This window comes from Patella vulgata, chromosome 2 (assembly GCF_932274485.2).
Source record: "Patella vulgata chromosome 2, xgPatVulg1.2, whole genome shotgun sequence".
In the NCBI taxonomy this organism is placed as follows: Eukaryota; Metazoa; Mollusca; class Gastropoda; family Patellidae; genus Patella; species Patella vulgata.
The window spans coordinates 44,062,690-44,077,806 of NC_065880.2; the positions used below are offsets into that span (position 1 = coordinate 44,062,690).

General features: G+C 34.4%; 1 protein-coding gene across 1 annotated transcript; it reads left to right on the top strand.

The window, feature by feature from the left end:
* The first annotated feature begins 2,200 nt into the window (after nucleotides 1-2,200).
* On the top strand, nucleotides 2,201-13,683 carry LOC126810485 (sodium/calcium exchanger 2-like). The gene is made up of 9 exons (XM_050535574.2): nucleotides 2,201-2,317; nucleotides 3,134-3,301; nucleotides 5,269-5,459; nucleotides 6,125-6,360; nucleotides 6,754-6,986; nucleotides 7,280-7,385; nucleotides 9,001-9,179; nucleotides 9,331-9,660; nucleotides 10,135-13,683. Exons 1-9 carry the CDS (start codon nucleotides 2,270-2,272, stop codon nucleotides 10,375-10,377), a joined length of 1,734 nt encoding a protein of 577 aa, XP_050391531.1. The 5' UTR covers nucleotides 2,201-2,269; the 3' UTR covers nucleotides 10,378-13,683.
* Nucleotides 13,684-15,117: the final 1,434 nt, after the last annotated feature.

Below are 15,117 nucleotides of genomic sequence, written 5' to 3' on the forward strand. Positions count from 1 at the left end.
TGGGCCATTCATGACAAACAGGAAGTGTTTTACGGATGGGACAAAAACAATCTCAGATTGCCCATATCTCGGTTATTTCTCAATGGATCTTCTTCGGGTTTTCATTTTTGGATTCTTTGGACGAATCCCATATGGGCTCTGACTGACGGTTTTTCGAAATTCGAAGTTCGTTCGATTAATATAAGCATCAAAGGTTTGCGAAAGTGTTCTTTATCATTTCTTTTGACATTCAACTTGGCGTATCTCCATCTCTATTTGATGTATCAAGTTGAAATTTGGTAGATATAAGGAACACATCGATGCCTTCAAAATGGCATATTAAAAAAATTGTGACGGCTTCCGGAAACATCCGGAAATTACCGAGGCCTTCCGATTTTTCCCGAACATAAATAGTTCTCTCCAATTTAAAAATATACCTAAAAAGGACATATGGTGGTGTTAGCCCCAGAAATTATCTTTCATTTTCAAAGACCTTGTTCGATAACATTTTCAACCGCTTGACCGCCATATTGGATTTTACAAAAAAAAAACATTCAAATCGATATTCAGCCGCCATTTTAATTCCGATTTTCGAATACTTTTTTTTGTATTGAACCTACTCCAAATGGGAACACTTCTTAGGGAGCCGTTTTTTTTTAATTCCGATTTTGTTTACTTCCGGTTTCACTTTTAATTTTGTCCGACTTACATGTTGGCCTAGAAAGTTCATCCAGATTTTCCGGCGTGGTTTCCTCTTTGTGATGCAGGACGGAGGGCCTGACAAGGGCAGTTGTCTAGTCGTTCGGATGGTACGAAAAACCAAGGTCCCGTGTACATATTGTCGTGCACGTAAAGATCCCTCGACAGTTAGAATTCGATATAAGAGTAGGCCGTGGTGCCGCTGTCCGGGGAAAATGTCCCTCATAGCACACTGTATGGTGTATGCCCGTCTTCATTAGCCCAGTTCGGAGCAGAACAGTAGGACGATAAACCCCATTTCATTTGATTTCATTTCGACTTAGATGGTGACCTAACCATTCCATCACCCTTGGCTTTTGTATGTATTATGACCCTGATGTCTACTAACAATATAAAAAAGTTCTGTCATGAAGTATAACTTCCGGGTTTATCAAGAGTTTTTCCACTTTAATAGATATTGAATGTTACTATACTCAATAATTCATGGTGTAACTTGAATGTTGACGTGAAAAGGAGTGACGTTACGTGACATTCCGAAACACGCCACTACTCTTTAGAAGTTCTAGTTTTTTCTTATTTTCAGCATGATTATGCTACTTCTTCCATAATAAATTACCGTATTACATTATGAAATTATAATAGTTTATTATAATAGTCACGTATGGATCAAATTAATAAAGTCGTGGTATTTAAACTCGAATTAAACACGGTAGACATTATTTATGGATCATATTACATCATATTACAATATGACGGTTAATCAATTTTCACATGTTACTGTGTTGCAGATAAATAAGTAGAATCATGACCATATTGGAAATCTGGGTGTTGGTCACATATCTGAAATTAGACACATTTCAGGGTTATAGCTTATTATCATTAACAGACTTGTTATTTTACTTTATTCGAAGCCTACTAGTCAGTAATGCGGGGGAAATGATGAACTAAACCCAAACAGAAAAAATAACACAAGAGTACAACGAAATACAATACATATTACAAGAGAAAATATAAGATTGAAATACAAATAACTTGTTCACCGATCTGTTTTAAAACATAAAATCGTTTTCATTGTTTCATTGTAATTGCGCATCTGAAACTTGCATGATAAATAACAGGGTTGGACTATAGAGGGCAAGTGATAAGGAGTAAAAGATTGATATATAGTTTCTATTATTCTGCAATGGTGAATGTATTAGATAAACTTTATAATGTGTTTTAATTGATATGTCCGTTATTCGATTTAGAACATGGGATGTGTCCTATGTTCCCGGTGGTTCATAAAATTATAAAGTGGTATACTTTAGACAGTATTAGTAAGATATCCAGGACCCGTAGGGAGACTATATAGATTATAATTTTATGTTAGTTTCTGATGAAAAAATTGCTTAAATTTTGAAGGAATCAGAAAATGTTTGATTGAATGCAGACAGTTTTAGGTTGTATAAGTCTATTGTAAAAATGAAATGAAATGTTGTTTTATGGCACGTCAGGATCAACCGGGCTATATTGCGCCAGAAAGTCTATTGTATATTTCACATTTATCTTGCCTATTTTATTATATATTTCAGATTTAGATAGTGTTAGTCAAATGAAACCTGGAATAACAGGGTCGGCTGATATTATAGAAGTTGCTCGAGTAAGTTATAATATCAGTATAATTAGTATGTTATCGGGAGCCAAGGTGGCTCAGTGAGTAAGAACTTGGGAGGTCCCCTTTTCGATACCTGTGCTGACCGAGAAAGTTCATTGGGATTTTCCGGCGTACTTCCCACTTGTCAGTGATGCAGAACGGGGGCCTGTCAAAAGATAACTCCCCAGCTCATTAGTTGTTATAAATAAGTTCAATGACATGCAAATAATTGGCATGTTCGCTGGCAAGAAAATCCATGTGATGTCATTAGAGACGGGGTAGAAGTGTTTAATAAACAAAAGATATCATTATGCTGGCATTTCTTCTAAACTATGACATACTAGTACAACCAAGCTGCGCAATAAAATATAGAATAACATACACAAACACACAGCAAACAACAAGAAAGTACAGCAGTAACATTTTGTGGTTTTTTTTAAGAGAAGGGTGCTTGTTAATTTCAAAACAAAATTTTGTGAAGAAAGTCTATAATATCCATATATAGACCCAATCTTACCAAATTCATACTACCCGAACGCACCAAAATTGGGTAATTGACATTATGTCTTATTAGTGCCAGTTATTTTTATAATTACTTTAAAACATAAAGGTTAATTGAATCATCAGTGAAGGCGGTGCGATTTTTCTGGCAGCATTTTTAGAGCAATTAACATTTCATCTTTGGGCAGTAGTCTTATGTATGGACAAATTTTATCAAATCCAAATATATATCACCATTCCCGAAAATTGACTAGAAATTTTATTATACTGATCTTTCGGGTTGTGTTTTGTTTTATTTTTTACGAGGCCTTTTATTGACAGGAAGTTGAGAAGGATCACAGTTTATCCGAAGATGCGGCTGCTAAAATTGTTTCAGCTAAAATGGCTGCCAGTCAACACCATAGTTCTCTATGGTATCGTGTTAATGCTACCAGATTGTTGACTGGTGGGCATAAACTTGTTCCTAACGTTAGTAAAACCATGAAAGAGGTAAGCCACCATTATATCTGTTTTGAAAACTAGAGTGCATGTAATCCCGTAGCAAACATTAGTTTTGTCACTCCGACTTAGAACAAATACCCATCGACTCCAACAAGAAAACTTTCAATATATATTACGAATGCAACCATTTCATTGGTCAAGTACTAAAATTTGTGCAGTGGGTTTAGTGCTTAACCATCAGTAATTTTAGTTTAACTTTTCATGGCATATTCACCTGGTGGGATGTTCAAGTAAATGATCTATAAATTTCTAGAAAATTATAACTGTTATTTTTGTGCATTACTAGCCATAGATCTGTTAAGCACTTTTTAGATAATTATATTTTCCATCAATGAATTAAGCACGTTATTGGTCCTTTTTAGACATCTATTCTGAAACATTTAGGCACATTTTAAGCACATTTTAGCAATTTGTTCCAACATATCATGTAATCACTATTTTGGCCTATTTTAGAAGCACGTTTTGTTATGTTCTGTTAAACTCACTTTCATATCCTTAGCATAGACAAATGATTTACGCCGTAAGTATGTGTAGCATGAACTTGTATTATATCTATTTATAAAAAAATTTCTTTTATTTTCAAACTTATGTTGACGCCATATTTGTTTTATTGATACGGTAAATAACATTTCCATGTATAAAATAACGTCCATGGTTACGCAAAATAAAATACGTTCAATAAACTAAGTATTTTCTATCAAATAAGGCGTCAGCAAGTATCATAAATATTTTTTTTTTTTTAAAAAGTGTGTCTTCAGATTTAATTTCTTATCTAGTAAAATATTATATATATATATGAAGAGTGTATTATACTAACGCCAAGTCGTGAAATAATCATTGTATATGTGTTTTCTATACGCCCACATTTTCATGCGAACGTATTATTGTCGTCGCCCCTGTCCGTCAAACCACAATTTGTTTGTGGGCACCCTACAGGTCACAATTATTATCCGATTTTGACGAAACTTGAAAAAGATCTCGGTTCTTTTCCCTATTGGCATGTATCGGGTCGTAACTTCATGGATTATGGCCCCTCATTGTGCGAAAAATCACTTTTTTAGCTTGTGGATACTCCAGAGGTCACAACTTGTATCCGATTTTGATTAAACTTAAAATATATGTTTATATCCCAAGAATCTCGGTTCCTGTCAAAATTCGCGCGTATCGGACCGTAATTTCCTGGATTATGGCCCCTGATTGTATGAAAAATCGCTGTTTTGAACTTGTTATCTGTCCATCTCTTGCAAAATGTGAGTGCATCTTGATTGGCAACCGCTTGTTATTATATAATTGGTATATTTTCATACTATATAATGTTGGTATATTTTTGTGTTATATGTGTATATCTTATAAATACCTGTGATTATGTGCACTGTTGTGTTATTATTCTAATTTCAAACTTTGTATCTGATATTAAAAGGGAGTGAATAAGGCGCTTACTTGCTAATCTTCAGGGGTTAACGCCTGAGTCAAGTGGCGTGTTTTCGATTTTCTGTCGGTGCAAAATACCCCTATTATTAAAAAAGAATTCAACCATATGTTAGTTCCGAAACGACCTCGTTAGTTCCGAAACACCCCCCCCCCTCTCTCTCTCTCTCTCTCTCTCTCTCTCTCTCTCTCTCTCTCTCTTTGCCAGGTGAAAATTTCCACCACAGCACGCTGCATGGCATGTACCAGTCTTCATTATCCCTGGTTAAACAGAAAATAAAACACCAGACCCCTTTTTATTTCTGATGTTAACGTAAACCAAGTAGTAGTATGCTATTTCAGATTTAAGGACATCAGCACATTGATGTTGCCCCTATCTTTTAATGCTTGTAAATAGCAACATCAAGTCTCACACAAACCGTTTTGGCCAACTATTATACTGGAATAATGTTGACCTGGAAGGTGGCCTAATTTGCTTTACCGTATATATAGATGCTGTTTTCTTAATGTCAACGTTTTGGTTATAGATTTACGAGCATGTACAACCGACAGATGGTTCTGGTCGCCATGGACCAGAAGAATTAGAGAAATTAAGTGATGGTGGTAAAAAGGCTGTGATAGAGTTTACAGCTTCATCTTGTGCTGTATTAGAGAGTGAAGGTAGTGTTAGAATTGGTATACGAAGATTTGGTAATACCAACTCTGAAGTAACAGTAAGGTGGGTAAAAGTATCATTCGAGATAATAAAAATAATAGATAGGTACACGCACTTTGGGTACTGTTTGAAAGAGGGGGCATAGCTTGGCTAGGTAAAAATCACAATTATAACTCAAAGCACAGGACCTTCACATTCGAAAAATCTGCTAACATATGCCGGAATTCAAAACTTTTCTCCCGCCTGGTGGTAAACAACTTCCCTCGACACCCGACCCCTTATGTCTCAGGGCTTCACATTCGTTAACACATGCCCTGTTTGTTAGGGTTGATTAAGTTGTGTTAGAATGTGTATATGGAGATTCGGTAATAGCATCTCTACAATCACAGTGTGGTGTGATGAATTGCCATATCAAGGATCTAGATAACGGTAATTCCGAGATTATATAGGTGATCGGTAAAATCACACCCAAGAATATTCCCTGTTAATTTCTCAAATAGAATTGTTTTTTCAGTGCTAAGAGTTGACTATCGTGTAATTTTATAACGTGCAGCACCTGCTAAATCATTTGATAATTTTTACATTAACTGTAGTCTTTTCTTAAATCAGACATATACAATGAAATGAGAGTGGGCTTATTCTTCTTCGTCACGAAAATGTAACATTTATCGCTAATAGCCCATGTTAAATTAATTAACAAGAACTGACAGTTGATTGCCCTTTTACAGTGTTGAAACTATTGACGGTTCAGCTGAAGCAGGTAATGACTATAAACCTATCAAACAAAAGCTTACGTTTAAACCCAAAGAAACGTTAAAAGAGATATTTATAGAGATTATAGACGATGACGTATGGGAACCGGATGAATTCTTTTTTGTCAAGCTATTTCTAGAAGATGGACAAGATTCGGCTGCATCTTTGGGTAAAGTCTCCATCAACCAAGTCACAATAGTCAACGATGATGGTAGGTGAACTTATTCTGTCACGATTATCACGCGATGTTAACCATTTTTAAACACTGAATTTTGGCATCTACTTTAAACGTAAGGTGTCTGTTTGCCGCCAATTTGGGAAATAACGTGGCACACAGTAAAAAGCAGTGCGAAAATTCTAAATGATTTATAAATATTACTTTAGAAAATACTAACAGTTGCATTAGAACAATATTAGTAACCCTTATAATATGTAAGAAAATCGAACTGCTCAATTAAAAGGCCCAACTATTGTTTTCGAAATCAAGAGCTATAACATCGAGAACAATTAATAGCTCGTAAATCATACCTAAAATAACATGATGCCAAAAGAAAGGACCTTGAGCGATATGTGTGTGGTAAAAGAACATATGCTTTGATTTCAGACCCAGGAAAGTTCGAGTTTTCTAAACCAAGTTATATAATAAAAGAAAGTGCAGATAAAGTAATGTTAAATATAAACCGTGTAAATGGCGCCGATGGAGAGGTATGCGTCTCCTGGAAAACTAAAGATTTAAGCGCAAAGAATGGAGTCGAATATATGGGTGGAGACGGTAAAATTCGATTTAAACATGGCGAAACTAGTAAAGTTCTCCCTATACAGATTAATAAAATGATGGTAAGAAATACACCAGTGATGAAGTTGTTTAACTTTTCTTCCACGGTTATTCTATTTTGTAGAACGATAATCTCAGCAGTTGTCAAATGATAAGTTTTTTCGCGCTGAAATCAATAATTTGAGTAAGTAATGTTTTAATACCAATTTCAATGGTTTATGAGACACGAAGATTAAGTTAATACAGCTTTGAGTAGAACACATAGTATAGTGAACACAACCCGCCTGTGTTTTGAAGACAATTATCAATAAGATATGGAAATACTAATTTTTTTGTTGTTAAATTTTTTCTCCAGGCTTCTGAACATGAACCTAATTTCCAAGTAGAGTTATCTGGGCCAACAGGTGGTGCGGAAATCGGTAAAATAGCTAAAACCATAGTAACCATAATAAATGACGAAGGTATAACCAACTTTTAAAACAGTATTTAATACACTACGTATTTATTTAATATTTCAATATTTGGTTGTATTTTTCTTTCTTTTTTTTTAAATTTTAAAATATACCAGATATATAGTATAAGTATAAAGAATTTAAAATTAATGTATATTATAAAGTATACATATGTGCTTTGCTTGGATGAAGTCAACCCAAACCTAAAACGGAACGAACTAAACCTATAAGCAGGGCCGTCTTAACGCACGGACAAGCTGACACGGCCAACCATTGAGCGCTTATAATTTGTGTATGTTGTAATCATAGTAATTTCATACTGTGCCATCTCCGTCAGCCAAGGTTTACAAATTAAGTATCATTCATGTGGACGTATATTGTCGTCGCTTCTATCCTACCGGACGTCCGTCCGTCTGTCCGTCCACAATTTGTTTGTGGACACTCTACAGGTCACAATTCTTATCCGATTTTGAGGAAACTTGAAATATAGGTTTATCTCCAGGAGATCTCGGTTCTTTTCGATATTGGCATGATTGTATCGGATCGAAACTTCAGCTGATTTTGATGAAAATTGAAATGCATGTTTATAACCCATATCGGATCGTCACTTCCTGAATTATGGCCCTTGATTGTACGAAAAATGGATCGCGCTTTTAGCTTGTGGTGCCTAGAGGTAACAATTTTTATCCGGTTTAAAAAAAAACGTTTGAATACATCACCGTTACACCCTAATGATGGTTGAGTTCGAATTTCGTGAAAATCGGGCCAAAACTGCCGGACAATATGGCCGCCCCTTGTACGCAAATAGTGTAAAAGTATATAATATCAAGGTTATGGACTCTCTAGAGGCCACAATTTTGATCCGATTTTGATGAAACTTGAAATACATTTTTATAACCAAAGATCTTAGTTCATTTCGATATTCACGCATATCGGATCGAAACATTCTGAATTATGGCCCTTGGTTGTATGAATTAAAAAATAAACGTTTGAATACACCATTGTTACTTCCTAATGATTCTTGAGTTCAAATTGCGTGAAAATCGGGCCAAAACTGCCGAACAAAATAACCGCCCCTTGTACGCAAATAGTGTAAAAGCGTGTAATATCAAGGTTGTGGACTCTAGATTCTAAAAGTCACAATTTTTATCCGATTTTGATGAAACTTAAAATATATATGTATGCCCCTAATATCTCAGTGAATTTCGATATTCGCGTAACTTCCTGGATTATGGCCCCTAATTGTATGAAAAAAATCGCTTTTTTTAGCTTGTTCTATAGCTATCCCTTGCAAAATGTGGTCGTATCTTGCCTGGCAACCGCCGGTTGTGTTTTTCAAGGTTCGTGTTATTTTGTTCAACCTTGTTCAAACGTTTGTGTTGATTAATCTTTGTCGATCATCATGTTCTTTATGTGTAAACACTGATTTTATTGAAAGTACAAATACAATAAATTTTCTACCTATGAGTTGTTGTGTAGGTGTTAACACCGGTATACTGCTTTTTCTGGAAGGGGGGTGGGGGCTATATTGCTGTTAAGACGACCCTGCATATATACCAGGTCACAATTCTATTGAATATAAATACTGCTTATAGGTATATTATGATATGTTATTTCCTTTCAGAATTTAACAATATGGTTTCTAGAATTGCCAATAAAACGAAGAAAAATCTAGATGGTTTAAGATTAGACACTTCATCATGGGCTGAACAGTTTCACGATGCCTTTAATGTAAATGGTGGAGATGCTGAAAATACAACAGTCTTAGATTACATCATGCACTTTATGACTTTCTTCTGGAAGGTAAGATGATTGTTCACCACAGTGTATGGTATATATTATTTCTAAATACGTTAGACTACGTTGTGTAATGTACAGTTTTCATCATCTACGTTCTCGATATTCTCTAATGTATTGGAATATTTAATAATAATATGGTCCGGTTTTTTTTCAGGTTGTATTTGCTTTTATTCCACCACCAAGTATTGGGGGAGGCTGGTTAACATTCTTCCTTTCATTAGCGATGATTGGTTTCCTTACTGCTATAATAAGTGACCTTGCCTCAGTATTCGGTTGTTTGATTGGTTTATCAAATACAATAACCGCTATTACTCTTGTTGCCTTGGGCACTAGTATGCCGGATACATTTGCAAGTAAACAAGCTGCTATAAATGAAATATATGCCGATAGTTCAGTCGGTAACATCAACGGCAGTAATTCAGTCAACGTATTCCTGGGCATGGGACTTCCGTGGTTGATAGCTACAATATACTGGAAGATCAAGGTATATATAGATATGAAGCTGTCTGTTGTTTTATATAAATATACTTTATATTTTATTCATTATTTTGTATTGAAACAATTTCAATCGCCGAATCTCTTTAATTTCAACAATTATTCATTGAAATATGCACGTGTGGAAGGTCTGGTTCATCAAAAAAAAAACCCAAATACACATAGAATCGTGATCTTGAATTCGACTGCTAAGAAACATTAAGGAATTTTATAGTCTTGTACACTCGCAAATTTATATCCAAACTAATATTTGAAATAAATTATGTGTATTAAATTGATTTGATGTTGCTGACTGTGACCTTTGATTCCAATTTGATTCTGCTCCCCCGTGTATTGTGCGCACTAGCATTGTCTGACAAGACAACAAAAAAAAACCCAGAGAAATGTATGCAACCTGCATTATGTTTTGGGAGGTGGGGGAGGGGGTAATCAACTTCTTATGTCTTTTTTTTTTTGTTTCTAGGGTAAAAAGTTTCATGTTCCTACAGGTTCGCTTGGTTTTAGTGTGGTTCTGTACACGTCGTGTGCTGTATTTGCCCTGGTTATTCTGATGTTAAGAAGATACTTATCCGTGTTTGGAAAGGCGGAGCTGGGTGGGCCGAAAGTACCAAAGATCATTTCAGCTGTTGCTGTGTTTTTCTTATGGGTTTTCTACATAGTTTTATCATCATTACAAGCACAACATATTATAGATGTCGGCTTTTAAATTGTTTTTTAAAAAAGTCTTTAGATTTGAATGGAACCACGGTACTTTAAAACACGGATGATTTTATAGATGGATAAGTATTTGGAATATACATGTATATATATATATATATATATACGAGAAGGAGATCGCAGACTGGAGTTAAGTGAAAGACTTTGAGGAATACATCGATCATTGTAAAATAAGATCAGCTGTTAAATAAGACAGTTAATTACCTACTTTATAGAAAGTGGTATCAGTTACCTTTTACTGAGCAAGAAAATCGTTGCTTCGCGTATTAGAGTACCATAATGTTTGGACCATATTTATCTTACTTTATTAGAGCGACCAAACATGGAATTACACGCCAGCATTTCATTAGGTGAAATGAACTACCAGAAGTGTGGTTAGGGCTAAATGATTATCCATAGGAAGTCTAGTGGTACATATGAACAGTATAAAACTAAAAACATAACATTAAAATACTTTATTGTGATTCTCGAATAATGGCAATCAGATATGGTGTCCCATTCAGATACTAGGGGATTCTGTGAAGATATGTGACCATATACTGTTGTCAAATAGCAAAGTTGGTCGGTTCGAATGACAATTATAACATAAAATATAGTGCAATATAGACAATAAATATAAGTGAAACCATTAATCTGTCAGCTACCAATCGTCTGTCAGATTATATGAGATTAAAAGATTAACGTCCAGTATGGATTTAAGATATTAAAAGGAGCACATATTAAATATTAAGGTTCAATCAATGAGTAGCGAATGAAAGAAAGAAAGAAGAATAAATGCAGAATCTAATCACCATTATAATACTTTCAAAAAAGTTAAAAAAAACTATTTTATGGGTAACGTGTTCAATAATTATCATATTATTTTATTAAATTTGTTTTCTCCCTGTACCTATTGCGGATAGTTAAAACCTTATATTAACAGACGGAGATCGTGCATGAAATTTAATCATCTGATTCACGTCCTAAGCAGATTTTCGAAATATTTTGTGGGCCATCTGTGGCCTTATGTTCAGCCACCTTGAAAGTAGGGTCGCTAGAATTTGGGTTGATTCGAATCTATATTTTTGGTGGAGCGACATTAAAACTTTACATATTATCAAGGCAGACTTGCTTCCACTGACCTAAATGGGAAACATTGCGCAACCATTTTCAATTGCAGCGTTCCATTTTGTGACAGAATACGTCTGGGGTTTTTGTCCTTTACTATATGTTTTAAAGGTCAAAGAAGACTTTTCACTGAGACGGTACTAGTTTTAATTGTGTTTTTGGATTTACAGAAGCTATATTTAAAATATGGATTGTTGGATAAATCCATTTTATCAATTATTTTTATATATTATAAATGCCTTACAAAAACAAATGTTATTGTAAATATTGCTTGTTATGAAATTTTGAATTGTTATTATTATTATTTATATACTCACCTGTTGCTTTTCTCACCTTGTCAAATTATCTTATCATGGCCTATGTAGGCTAATGTCATGTACATACTCCCGCTTCTGTTTTACATTTCTTCTCCTGAATCAATTTTATCACAAAGTTATTTACACTAAGTTCTAAATAACATTGATTTGACTGACTTGGCAGATTTGTTTTCAAAGGCCTATTTTTACTATCGATTACGCAAACAGGTAAGACAAAGTTTTTTAATGTCCAAATATACGTATGCATAAATCCGATTTTTGACAGGACTGTTTGAAACGTTTCGTTGATGGCGCTGTGCAGCTTTACTCCAGAGGGGCAAATGACTGGGCAAATGAAGACGGGCATACGATATGCCATGTACTGTGAAGGAATTTTTCCCCCAACAGCGAACAACTAGATACTGTTCCTTGCAAGAACGATTGATTATTTCTATAACATTCAATAAGAATGTTAGAGAAGTGATGTTTATTTTGATTGTTCAAATGAAGTGGCCAGGTCGGCAACCAAAATCTCCGGAGGACGCTGTGGTTGCATGATAAGGAAACTAGGCTTCAGCCCATAATCACGGTTTGGCTTCTTACTTGTCAGGGTGGTGTGTCGGATTGGCAAGTATCCATTTTTGTGGAACGAAAATCGAGAAAAGAAGACGTTATAATGTGCACGATTCACGTCATTACATAAACAACCATAGAAATACAAATTACTGTGTTAAGTCTCAAAATTACTTACGTATAGTGTCGAGTGGCGTCAACAACCCCCCATCCCATTCCAAAGTGCTCGATAGATAGGTCTGTTTTCATCCAGATTTACAACAGTTTCTCAACCACTGATGCAAATTCTACATCCCCGACTTATCACATAACTTTAATCAATAAAACACTTTAGGAATGTTGGTTTTGTAGTACTATAAAAATATGTAGAGTAAAGTTGGGAGATATCAGCCTCGGTGTTTGCACATAAAATATCGATGGACCTGTGGACAGATTAGGTATATTTATTATATAACGATTATAAAATGAAATTATTACAATAGGAATTGCGGAGATGACGTATTATTAGTAAAATAAATATCTGATAGTTTGTAAAACAAAGGTCTGCAATCAACGTATCAGATCAGATTTTTGAAGAACCGATAACTTAAAGATGCATTTTGTAAGAGCCGACAGTCTCGCTATAAAAAAAAATAGATAATGAAAGGGAAACATGTTGAAAATTTCAGTCAAATTACTTTATTCTGGGCGAAGTTATTTCCGTCAGAAGAACAGTGTGATTGGTCTCCGTTGTCATTGCTACCGTTGTTACGATAATAAACAAAGTCTCGGTTATCCATTTTTTAAATTAAATCCGTTGAAAATCAAAACCATCCGATGTTCTACAGCGTTGATTATGGGCTGGTCATGTTAATAAATGTCTAATTAATGATTTATATAACGAAGATATGCATAAGTCAGATTTAGCTCTTACATAATGCATCTTTAATTGGGCATTATAAATGTCACGGAAAAAATAAACGATTTTTTTTAATAATTTGTATTCAAAATAATTGTAGACTTACCTTGTTATTGAAAATGCATGTACTATAAATATGCACGACTAGTAATTGAAAGTTAAAATTTTGATATTTTATGGATAATTCTGTAGATTTGTGTAAGATTTTGCATGCAATTTAAGGCGAACATCGTCCATGTAACTGGATAGAGTAATTGGGTCATTCTTGACAAACCTATTCGAAGCACTCAGTAGGTTGTTCTTTCGCAAATTCATTTTTAAGCTTTATCTCGCCTATCGATAGGTCTAGTATTTATTTCCAGTTTATGGTTCTAGGAAACAATATTATAAAAACTTGAATAACTGAACACATTTATTAATAAGGTTATATTTGTTATATTATATTATACTTTAAACACATACTTTGTTTAATTCAATCAATTACAATAAATATATCTAAAATCCCAACAATTTGTTCTGTGTTGATTTGGTGTATCTAGATATCTGTAAGCAGTCTTTAGAAATCCAAATTTGATGTCTCTAGATATTTGTAAGCAGTCTCTAGAAGACACTAATTTGATGTGTCTAGATGTGTGTAAGCAGTCTCTTGAAGACACTAATTTGATGGATCTAAATGTTTCTAACCAGGCTCTAGAAGACACTTATTTGCTATGTGTAGATGTTAGTAAGCAGCCTCTAGACGATATTAATTTACCACAGTTCCATCACTGCTAAATGTTTCTGGAGAATGATGAAAGGTGTCCATTCTATTTACTAGTCAATTTACCAAAACGATTGCTGTAACTGGTCGATATTTCTGTGAGAGAGTTACATTATACCGGTTCATTAAATTAGTTATATTGTTATTAGTTGGCATCTTTTTGGAACTATATTTTCTCTCGTGTATCTGTCAGAGTCTCTGAACAGAAATTTACTAACATTTTTGGTCTGATTCCTACAAGCTGATTGTAATTACCTCCCTTGTTACAGATACCCAGCAAATGCTTTCTGCACGTATATTGTCGTGTTTCTATTTCTTGCATTACACGGAATATAATAAATAAAAGCAAATCCAATGCCATAAAGTATTCGTTAGAATTAAACTGAAATGAATCGATACACGTAAAATAGATAATTTTTCCCTTAGTTAGAAGGGAGGTAACCACGTTTGCCATAACTAACAACTCTTGTGGCAGGGATCAGAGAAACTGCAATTCCCGGAGTGTTGCATCTGTTGTCTTGAATGGTAAGTTAGAAATTTAAATAATTCTTAAAATCTCTGATCAGCATTTGAGTATAGAATATCAGTCTAAGAATGGTTAAACCCGTTAAGTATTTACAAAGATGTGATGGACTAAAATTTTGGGAACATTCGGCATCCTCCACAGACGATTTTGGTCTAAAGTCTTCAATATATTAGAACAAAACTTTTAAAATCCTCCTAATCCTGTGGGATCCCGCGATTTCGATATATAGTAATACGACATGTATAACCATGTCCTAATCAAGGGCAGTAGTGGGTGGAGAGGAATTAATTGTTTATATGGTCATTTCACATCCTAAATATTTTATCAATTCTAGTTTTGATTTCGGCAGTATATGCTTTCCCATTTGTGGATTAGTTAATCAATTTTTATTGCACCTTTGTATTTCAGTATTTGACATCACAATTATTCTTGATCATCGTAGAGATGCTCCTTAAATCGGTTTAAGAGCTCAAAGGTTTCATCCGGTTTACACTATATTATATATTTCCTTTCATGTGTTTGTTCAATGCAGAGATTAGAAAGATTTAACCACTGAACAAACACCATAT